Source organism: Trichomycterus rosablanca, chromosome 2 (assembly GCF_030014385.1).
Source record: "Trichomycterus rosablanca isolate fTriRos1 chromosome 2, fTriRos1.hap1, whole genome shotgun sequence".
Lineage (NCBI taxonomy): Eukaryota > Metazoa > Chordata > Actinopteri > Siluriformes > Trichomycteridae > Trichomycterus > Trichomycterus rosablanca.
In genome coordinates, this window is record NC_085989.1 from 56,487,998 (window position 1) to 56,499,945 (window position 11,948).

General features: G+C 38.8%; 1 protein-coding gene across 1 annotated transcript; it reads left to right on the top strand.

Annotated features, from left to right (window-relative positions):
* Positions 1-2,582: 2,582 nt before the first annotated feature.
* Positions 2,583-11,077, top strand: LOC134335709 (zinc finger protein ZFP2-like). Its single transcript, XM_063018305.1, has 4 exons — positions 2,583-2,637; positions 4,722-4,823; positions 9,590-9,730; positions 9,991-11,077. Exons 2-4 carry the CDS (start codon positions 4,733-4,735, stop codon positions 10,980-10,982), a joined length of 1,224 nt encoding a protein of 407 aa, XP_062874375.1. The 5' UTR covers positions 2,583-2,637; positions 4,722-4,732; the 3' UTR covers positions 10,983-11,077.
* The last annotated feature ends 871 nt before the right edge of the window (positions 11,078-11,948 follow it).

Here is an 11,948-nt window from a genome sequence, read left to right on the forward strand (position 1 = left end):
CATGTTTTACTTACTTAGGACTCTGTGCAGGCCAGTCAAGTTCTTCCACACCAAACTGGTTCATCCACGTCTTTATGGACCTTCAGTCATGTTGGAACAGGAAGGGGCCATCCCCAAACTGTTCCCACAAAGTCGGGAGCATGAAATTGTCCAGAATCTCTTGGTGTGCTGAAGCATTAAGAGTTCCTTTCACTGGAACTGAGGGGCCGAGCCCGACTCCTGAAAAACACCCCCACACCATAATCCCCCCTCCACCACACTTTACACTCGGCACAATACAGTCAGACAGGTACCGTTCTCCTGGTGACCACCAAACCCAGACTCGTCCATCGGATCTCCAGAGAACACGTCTCCACTGCTCTAGAGTCCAGTGGCGGCGTGCTTTACACCACCGCATCCGGTGATGTAAGGCTTGGATGCAGCTGCTCGTGCATGGAAACCCATTCCATGAAGCTCTCCACACTGTTCTTCAGCTCATCTGAAGGACACATGGAGTTTGGAGCTCTGTAGTGATCGACTCTACAGAAAGTTGGTGACCTCTGCGCACTATGTTCCTCAGCATCCGCTGACCCGCTCTGTCATTTTACGTGGCTAACACTTGGTGGCTGAGTCGCTGTCGTTCCCAATCGCTTCCACTTTGTTATAACAGCACTGACAGTCGACTGTGGAATATTTAGTAGTAGGAGCTTGTCAATGATCTCAAGGGAGCTGGGAGCAGAGAAATGCTGGATATGACCCCAGGAACACCATCCCCACTGAGATTGAGACAATTTTTGTCTCATCTGACCATATCACATTCTCCCAAGCTTTCTCTGAATCATTCAGGTGTTCATTGGCAAACTTCAGACGGGCCTGTACATGAGCCTTCTTGAGCAGAGGGACTTTGCGGGCACTACAGGATCTCAATCCATTACGGCGAAGTGTGTTACTAATGGTTTTCTTGGTGACTGTGCTCCCAGCTCCCTTGAGATCATTGACAAGCTCCTCCTGTGTAATTCTGGACTGACCTCACCTTTCTCAGAATCATTCTTACCCCACCAGGTGAGATCTTGCATGGAGCTCCAGAGCGAGGGCAATTGACTGTGATCTTGTATGGTGGTCGATAGATTTGAATGGAAGAAATTGATTCTGTGACAGGAGTCTTTTATACAGGGACAGGACTAATTTGTGTGCCTCATGGGCACATAACCGGTCTGTGGGGGTCAGAATTCTTGCTGGTTGGTAGGGGATCAAATACTTATTTCCCTTAATTAAATACAAATTAATTTATAACCTTTATTTAATGGGTTTTTTTCTGGATTTTTTTTTTAGATTCTGTCTCTCACAGTTGAAGTGTACTTACGATAAAAATTATAGACTGTTCAAGTCTTTGTAAGGGGGTAAACTTACAAAATCAGCAGGGGATCAAATACTTATATTGCCCACTGTATATGAGAGCACTAGACTGAAAAATGTTCCTGATAATTACTTTAGGTGTTCAGTACATTTGATGGTTGAAGGTGGGGGATGAGGGTGGGGGACACAAGTTGCTTCTTTTTAATGAAATTTACTGTTGGTAACTGTATGATGTCCACCCTGTTACGTCCTGTCCACCCTGTTTCTCGTCTGTCCACCCTGTTACCTGTGTGTTTTTTTTTTATTAATTAAATAAAATCAACAATTATTATGCATATCTTTGTGGTTACCTGGAGGGAATGAATCCGTAAAATGAAATAATTTAAAAATGGAGCCAAATTCCATTGAAATTCCTTTTTATGCTAAAAGAAATGTATTCAAATTACATTGTGCCTTTAAAAACAACGTATCTTTTTTTAGATAAAGCTTGTTTATAAAAACGTTCTTTAAAAAATATTGCAGGATAAATTGAGGGACATTTAAGCTTTTAGAAAATATAAATATTAAAATAACTGTGCATTTAAAACACTTATTAATAGAGAAGAGATTGTCCTGTAACAGGGGGGACATTTGTCCTACGTCACATGCAAAAGATTTGGTCAAAATTATTAAAGTATAATATCCTGAGCTGGACCAACATATATTTCTTATAGTTTAACAAGCCCTCCTTCAGATAAAATGATAAAACCATGAAAGGTTTTGCACTTTTTTATAGAAAGTTACCAACCTGAAATGGCACCGAATAGTAGGAATGACCCAGTGAGGAAATTTCACCACTGGACTTGTTGCACAGGTGGCATCACGGTACCACGCTGGAATTCACTGAGCTCCTGAGAGCGACCCGTTCTTTCACTAATGTGTGTAGAAGCAGTCTGCATGCCCAGGTGCTCGGTTTTATACACCTGTGGCCATGGAAGTGAACACCTGAATTCGATGATTTGGATGGGGGAGTGAATACTTTTGGCAATATAGTGTATAGAACCGGTAGAACCAGTGATCAGGTCTATAAGCAAATCACAATGAGCATTAATTACATTGGCCATTTGTGCCCTTCACATATGTTTGGGATTTAGCTGCAGTCACGGATTTGTGATGGTGAGAGATGTTTATAAGTATCTTGCTTCAACCCTGCTTCATCCTCCAGTGCAGCAGGGGGATTTAATGCAGCTCCACAACCCGACAATAAAGCACAGAACAAGGAAGCTTCAGCAGCTGATCTGTTTGTACTAAACTCACTCATATGTAAGTAACATTTACATTCATTTATTTATCATTCTGTCATTATTAACTACATTCTAATTATTAATAAAACTACAGTTCATAATAAAATATCACTGTGAGGATTTGAGGAGCTTTAACTCCCTTCTTATTTACACACACAAACTGCTAGCTGCTCCGCTAACTGTTAGCATCAGACATGATTCAGTACAGATGAACCGACTCACTTAAACCGATCCAGCGAAATGAATCAATTGATCGGAACCGATTCAGAGTTTATTATTAAACTTCACAGTTCTATAGAAACGCATCATGTTCTTTTAACTTTGTTTACAGTTCAATCTGCTCATTTAACCGTCAAAATCTGAATCTGATCGCTGAATTTAAAGATGTTTGTTTGTTTATAAGGATTTTAACGTCATCACAATCAGAATCAGAATCTCTTTATTGTCATTATACCAGGTATAACGAAATTAAGGTGCCATACTCTCAAGTGTTTACAAACAATAACCATAGAAAAAAACCTAGAATATACAAAATATCAAAAATGTAGAAATATATAGAATTTACAATGACATACAATAGAATAGACAATAGAATAATAGACTTTCTGTTCGGTAGCAAGCTGGTGAAAAATTGCACATAACCATTTGTAAATATTCTAAAAATTGCACATTACCCTTGTAAACATGTGTTCCAAAAACATCCCTACAAAGAAATATTCAATATTCATGTTTTACACTGTGGTTACATTCATGACAGGAACGGTAGTTATTCATTACACAAGATTCTTCAGTTCACAAGTTTAATATCAAACACAGTCATGGACAATTTAGTGTCTCCAGTTCACCTCACTTGCACGTCTTTGGACTGTGGGAGGAAACCGGAGCACCCAGAGGAAACCCACGCGGACACAGGGAGAACATGCAAACTCCACACAGAAAGGACCCGAACCGCCCCATCTGGGGATCGAACCCAGGACCTTCTTGCCGTGAGGCGACAGTGCTACCCACCGAGCCACCGTGCCGCCCCGTTTAGCAGAAAGCGATGAATTCAGTCTAACAGTGGTGCATCTTATGACCTCTTAAAGTTGATGTAAAACAGTTGACTAATGGTTTTTAATATGCTTTAAATTTTAGTTAAATAAACATTAAAAGAACGGTTATATAACGTTACACTTTAAACATTTTAGACTAACATTGTTAGAATTTTTATCAAGGTCACGTAACGGTTATAGAACGTTGTGCTGACGTTATTGTGAGAACGTTTGCCCATAACATTAGGAGAACCTTTACATAACGTTAGTGAAAGTTGTGGGAACGTTCCCTGTTAGCTGGATCATTTCCACTTGACATCAGTTTGATAATGTAAAGCACTAGAGGATCATGTAAAATCTATCAGTGAATATGCAGGATGTACAGATGAACAATCCAGTTCAAATTTCAAATGTATTTATATAGCGCTTTTTACAATACACATTGTCTCAAAGCAACTTTACAGAATCCAGGACCGACAGACCAAAAACCTCCTGTTGCAGCCGAGGGTGACAGTGGCAGGAAAAACTTCCTTAAAATTACAGGAAGAAACCTTGAGAGGAACCAGACTCAGCAGGGACCCCCATCCTTCTTGGGTGGCCTGGAGGATCATTTGAATAAATAGGATGTACACAAATCATATTAAAACAAAATGAATTTAACTAGTAAAAATAATTGGTGTTCTTCATTATTCATCTGTAATTAAGTCTGTAGTAAGTTCTTGACATTTTTGGTGCAAACAAGCCAGGTTTCCATCATATCTAGCAGGAGCAGCATTGTCGGTCTTTAACCTCGGGGTAAAACAACAGAAGATGTAGTTACAAGTTAAAATCATTAAGAGTAAAATCCAGTGAGCTGTGATCCAACAGTGATTCAAATAAATCCACTTGATTTAGTAGATTTAGTGTTTTTGGTCTTTATTGATGTGATTTGAATCTTGATCAGATTGTAAACATGTGCTGCTGTGTGGAATGACATGTAATTAATACATTTAAAGCGTTTATAAAGGATGCAGCGCTACATTCATTCTTTATTGTTCAGTGTGATGTGATTTCTGATTCATTTCTTTTTTAGAATCTTTAATAATGGAAGCAGCAGATGTTGGAAATGTTGCTCCTGTGGATTTACACATTATAACAATTATGAAGGAAGAAGATGAAGATGAAGGTTACCTCTGTAAGTAAACATGGTGCCACTTTTCTACACAATATTGTGGTCACTGTAGCTTCACCCACGTTTATTATCAGTAATAGTTCATCACTAGACATCTTCATCTCCACCTCCAGCTTCCTCTCCTGCCTTTTTATCAGTGTCGCCTCCAAGCCGTATAACATAGCAGGTCTCACTGCTGTCTTCCTTTCACTCTGGTGAATGTCCCGGCACAGTGGGGATGAGTTACAGTGAGATCGCTGTTGGTTCCTGTATCGTTCCTTCTTACAGCGGACCTGGATGAGTCTGTTAATATACTTATTATACTTTAGTTGTACAAAAATAATACAAAAGCTTGTCTTTAACTGTATTAAGTGTACTAAACTGTACTAAACTGAAACTATTTTAAGTATATTTAATTCAACTTAAGTATACTACAGCATGTGTATTTAACTCCATGTTTCACATACACAAAGTAAAATTAAAGCACACTTAATCAGTATTCCAAGTGCACTTAGAGTACATTCAAATATATTAAAAATAGACTTCAAATATATTTACTTCCACTTCATGTCTTACTAGACCTGATACTTTGTAGTGCATAGCAATAAATTAATCAGCCAAGCACTGATCTCTATTCTTTGAATCTTTTTTAGTAGGATCCACTAACCACTAGGTTTTGAGACATGTCAGATCTTACGTGTTAGCGTGTTTTACCGTAATCAAGTGTGTGGTAATACCTACCTTAAGAGCTTAAGATTCCTTATGACTAGACACGTAAAGATTTATACCAGCTTGTTGTTGAAGTGAATGTTTTTAGTTTGATGTGTAATACTGACTGTGTGTTAAATAAACTGTTTAGCTTTATTGTGAGCTTTAGTCACTTGAAAATACACTTGACATGTATAATTTAACTTGTTTATTTATCAGCTTCTTAACATAATTAGGCTCATGTGGGTGCTAAAGTTTAACCCAGAGCTCATTAGGTGAAACACAGAGACACATAATTAGTTGTATTTTTAAAAGGTTACAGTTATAACTCCATAATTACACAGAATAAATATTTATGTAGTGAGTTTTTTGCAAGTATAATTACAGCATCATGTGAAATCCATTAATTACACGCAAAGTAAAAATACAGAACATAGTATTAAAATAAAGCAATAAGCCACGAGAGACCGCGCGTCACTGCGATTTTATCACAACGCGAATCGGAGTGCCTAAAACGTCTTTCCCTTCGTCTCGAGTGGCTTATTGCTTTTATAAAACGGCGGTCAACATAAAATATAATCAAATACAACAATGTTCAATTTATAAATGTTTTTATTTACAAAAACACGTACAAAAAGCATTCTTCCGCGAAATCAGGTAGTCCGTTAACAGTGTTGCTAGGCAACATGAGGGCGAACATAACATTCACTTTTTCGTGGTCATAGGTGTGCGTTTATTGGGGATTTCACAACGGCTTCGAACGCGGCTCAGCCAATCAGATTTTAGGACCGGAACTATCCGTTTTATAAAGTAGAATTAAATAATACTGAAATATATCGAAAATATTATTATATTTTAATATAACAAAAAATTTAAAAATGTTTTACTATTGTACCAATAAGGGTCCGTGTACCTTTGGTCATTTGTTTTTTTACTTCAAATCCCAAAATTGAAAAACAAGAAAGATCCAATGTCAAATAACAAACTGGCAGAAATTGAAAAATGAGTCGTATTTTAATTTTTCGAAATCAACTTTTTCTATCGGTTCAACCAGAAATCAAGTGTGTGTACGCGCTAACATGTACAGTGTATCACAAAAGTGAGTACACCCCTCACATTTCTGCAGATATTTAAGTATATCTTTTCATGGGACAACACTGACAAAATGACACTTTCACACAATGAAAAGTAGTCTGTGTGCAGCTTATATAACAGTGTAAATTTATTCTTCCCTCAAAATAACTCAATATACAGCCATTAATGTCTAAACCACCGGCAACAAAAGTGAGTACACCCCTAAGAGACTACACCCCTAAATGTCCAAATTGAGCACTGCTTGTCATTTTCCCTGCAAAATGTCATGTGATTTGTTAGTGTTACTAGGTCTCAGGTGTGCATAGGGAGCAGGTGTGTTCAATTTAGTAGTACAGCTCTCACACTCTCTCATACTGGTCACTGAAAGTTCCAACATGGCACCTCATGGCAAAGAACTCTCTGAGGATCTTAAAAGACGAATTGTTGCGCTACATGAAGATGGCCAAGGCTACAAGAAGATTGCCAACACCCTGAAACTGAGCTGCAGCACAGTGGCCAAGATCATCCAGCGTTTTAAAAGAGCAGGGTCCACTCAGAACAGACCTCGCGTTGGTCGTCCAAAGAAGCTGAGTGCACGTGCTCAGCGTCACATCCAACTGCTGTCTTTGAAAGATAGGCGCAGGAGTGCTGTCAGCATTGCTGCAGAGATTGAAAAGGTGGGGGGTCAGCCTGTCAGTGCTCAGACCATACGCCGCACACTACATCAAATTGGTCTGCATGGCTGTCACCCCAGAAGGAAGCCTCTTCTGAAGTCTCTACACAAGAAAGCCCGCAAACAGTTTGCTGAAGACATGTCAACAAAGGACATGGATTACTGGAACCATGTCCTATGGTCTGATGAGGCCAAGATTAATTTGTTTGGTTCAGATGGTCTCAAGCATGTGTGGCGGCAATCAGGTGAGGAGTACAAAGATAAGTGTGTCATGCCTACAGTCAAGCATGGTGGTGGGAATGCCATGGTCTGGGGCTGCATGAGTGCAGCAGGTGTTGGGGAGTTACATTTCATTGAGGGACACATGAACTCCAATATGTACTGTGAAATACTGAAGCAGAGAATGATCCCCTTCCTCCGGAAACTGGGTCGCAGGGCAGTGTTCCAGCATGATAATGACCCCAAACACACCTCTAAGATGACCACTGCTTTATTGAAGAGGCTGAGGGTAAAGGTGATGGACTGGCCAAGCATGTCTCCAGACCTAAACCCAATAGAACATCTTTGGGGCATCCTCAAGCGGAAGGTGGAGGAGCGCAAAGTCTCGAATATCCGCCAGCTCCGTGATGTCGTCATGGAGGAGTGGAAAAGCATTCCAGTGGCAACCTGTGAAGCTCTGGTAAACTCCATGCCCAGGAGAGTTAAGGCAGTTCTGGGAAATAATGGTGGCCACACAAAATATTGACACTTCAGGAACTTTCACTAAGGGGTGTACTCACTTTTGTTGCCGGTGGTTTAGACATTAATGGCTGTATATTGAGTTATTTTGAGGGAAGAATAAATTTACACTGTTATATAAGCTGCACACAGACTACTTTTCATTGTGTCAAAGTGTCATTTTGTCAGTGTTGTCCCATGAAAAGATATACTTAAATATCTGCAGAAATGTGAGGGGTGTACTCACTTTTGTGATACACTGTATATTTGCTTCATATATAGAGAGTGTAAATCAAGCACAAGTGTTGAAACAGTAATAATAACGTAACGACGCGTCCCCTGTTGTTCTGACTTTTGTGTTTGTATATTTGACGTGCACATATTTGCTCTATCTGCAAAAAATTTAACATTATGGGGAAGTGATTTCTGTACTGGACGTTGTACAACGCTGTGGTCATGTTAGTTTATACTGGATGATCGCCTGATGTCCAAGACTGTCATTTATTTATTTTTCTTGTATTATAGTATTTCTTTGTTCTCGGCCAATAAACATCCAAACATGAATAAAATTGCATGAACTGCAGTAAATAATGAGCAAACAAGTTTTTAGTTAAAGCTGTTTCTTAAATGCGAGGTTCATCTGCGATAATAAACTGAGGGAGCGTCTAAAAAGTGCATGAAGCAGAACGCTGATCAAAATGCATTAAATGTTGTAATAGTGACACCGTGACGTGTACGATTAGTTATACCTGTATTACAGAATTGAGTTCTATATGGTAAAAAAAAAAATTATGTTAGTAAACAGCATTCTTTTTCTTACAATAGCCCTTTTATTTAGGAAAAATAGTTCTTGTGTGAATTACAAGGGCAGGAAAAAGTACGACATACACATAAGTGAGAACAGGGGACGCGGCGTGACGTTATCATTACTGTTCACGCTGTCTTCTCAACACTTGTGCTTGATTTACACTGTTTATATATGAAGCAAATAATATACATCAGCGAATTAAAATACAACCCGTTTTTCAATTTCTGCTTGTTTGTTATTTGATTTTTGATCTTGAAGCAAAAAAATCGGCTCGTTTCCCAGTTTTTCAGTATTGTTTTTTGAAACCAAAGGTACACTGACCATTAAGTAGCAAAAAAATACACCTAAGCAGTTAGAAGTATCTGAGAAGTATATGAAATTTAATGACTAAACTAAAAGTGTACTCCATGGGAATGTATTTATTAAAAGTATGCCTTTTGATCATTTTTTTAATAAGTATGATAAGTGTACTTGCAATCATTTGATTAAAGTGTGATATTAATGTATTTTAACACGTTTATAATAAGTACAGACATAATAGTTTATTTATAGTATACTTAGACAAATCTCAGTATAGCTTAAATACACTGAAGTGCATTTTTTCACTAGGGTTTGCTGTATCAGAATGTTTCTATTCATCTCACACATTTCTCTTTAATATTGTACTTCCACCACGTCACTGGTAAATACTGTAGCTCTACCCTCACAAACAGGTCATTGGCATTCATCTGTGTTGGAAAACTAAATTCACAACAACCCCAATTTACTCCAATTGTTCTGTTTCTACTTCAAATATTGATAACGTTTTAGATGGAGGAACATTCAACTCTGTGGAAGACTCTAACCCTGAGGGAACCAGTTCCTCTGCAGGACACGCTGCTCCAGTGGACCAACAGCCTGAAGGTTTCATGAAAAAGACTATAAAAGAAGAAGATCCTGATGATGACGACAGTAAGAAATTTTATTGGGGATACTTTGTATCCCCTTCTTACAAGAGTGACATTTTATTAGAATCTGAATCTTGATTAGTAAAGCATAAATCTGAATGCTGATGTAAAGAGTATTTTACTCATTCAGGATGCATCTCTTCATGACTTTGCATTGCATCTCAGACTGAGTAAACAATTCAAACAACATGTACTAATGTTTATTTTACAGTGTTGAATCATAGCTTATATATATATATTTTAACATAGTTTTTTTTTTTTTAGAACTGGACGATGATTTCTTCTGCTCCTTGTGTCCGTTTTCCTGTTCGGCCCAGATTTATCTCTACAAGCACATGAAGAGTTGTCACAACGGCAAAAACGAGACGCTTATTAAATCTGAAGAGGATGGAGGTAAAAATCCCAGTGATCAGCAAACCTCCTCTGATCCTCTCAGCATGAGCACTTCTCATCAACACAAGCAGAAGGAAATTAACTGCCCAGATTGTGGAAAGAGCTTTAGGTGGCAGAGTGCGCTCAAAATCCACCAGCGCATTCACACCGGAGAAAAACCGTACTGCTGCTCACAGTGTGGAAAGTCCTTTAAAAAACCGGATCATCTCAAAATTCACCAGTACATTCACACTGGAGAGAAACCATATTGCTGCTCACAGTGTGGAAAGTGTTTCAATCATCACACTCATCTCAGAAATCACCAGCGCATTCACACTGGAGAAAAACCCTATTGCTGTACAGAGTGTGGGAAAGCTTTCAAGCAACAGTGTCAACTAAAAACACACCAACTCATTCACACGGGGGAGAGACCGTATCAGTGCCCGGAGTGTAAGAAATGTTTCTATCAACTGGGTCATCTTAAAAGACACCAGCTGTCTCACACTGGAGAGAAACTGTTTTTCTGCTCACTATGTGGGAAGGGTTTTAATCGAAATCATTGTCTTAAAATCCACCAGCGCATTCACACCGGAGAGAAATCATTTTCATGCACACAGTGCGGCAAGAGTTTTAATAAAAAATATCATCTCAAAGTTCACCAGCGCATTCACACTGGAGAAAAACCATATTTTTGCTCAGAGTGTGGAAAGAGTTTTAATGAACCTCATTATCTTAAAATCCACCAGCGCATTCACACTGGAGAAAAACCATTTTTCTGCACACAGTGCGGGAGGTGTTTTAGCGATGGGAGTTCTTTTAGAAGACACCAGCGCATTCACACCAGAGAGAAACTACCAGTGCTCACAGTGCAGGAAGAGATGTAAACATCATACTTATCTTAAAGTGCACCGGCGCATTCACACTGGAGAAAAAACATATTTCTGCTCACAGTGTGGGAGGTGTTTTAATTACTGTCTTAAAAAGCACCAGCACATTCACACTAGAGAGAAACTGCGTCAGTGATCACAACTTTCAGTATGACAATGACCCTGAACACACAGCCACCCCTGACTTCAATTAAAAAAAACTTTCATGCCAAATTTCATGAGATTTGACTGAGCTTGAACAATTCTGCTAGAAAGAATATGCAAATATTTCCCAATCTGAAGGTGCAAAGTTGGTAGAGATGAATCCAAACAAAATGATGGCAGTAATTAAAGCTATCAGGGTTTAATCACTGTTGCTTTTTCTTTTTACTTGAATATTGTAAGTTAAAAAGTGTAAATAAAGCTGGAAAGGTATTTTGTTTGTTTTTTAATTTGGTTTGTGAGACGTCATGTAGCTTCATGTTTTGATTACATAACTCTTATAAACTCCTTTAAAAAGAAAGTCATTTTGTTTTAGTATGTACTTGTATGTAGCTGAAATGACAATAAAGCCTCCTGAACTCTGTTCGTCACTGGTTGTGTGGTACACTGCTTAGTTCACAGAGGTTTGGATGACTCTATACTCTGTATGGGCCAAATTATCTAATCATTAAATTCATGTGTTTTAGCCACAGCAATTGCTAAGAAACAGTTTAGGGAGGACCCCTTCCTGTTCCAGTATTGCTGTGCACCAATCAAGGTCTATAAAGACACGACGACAAGCTTGGTTTCAAGAAACTCCAGTGACCTGCACAGAGCCCTGACCTCAGCCCCACTCAACAGCTACGGAATGACCTGGAACAGTGCCCAGCCATACTAATTGACTTTTGACTGAATGTCTATGTACTGCATACCGAACCTGGGTGTGACGATTGTGGCAGTGTTTGGCTAAAATTTAGAACAGGTTATATAGTCATAAGAAAC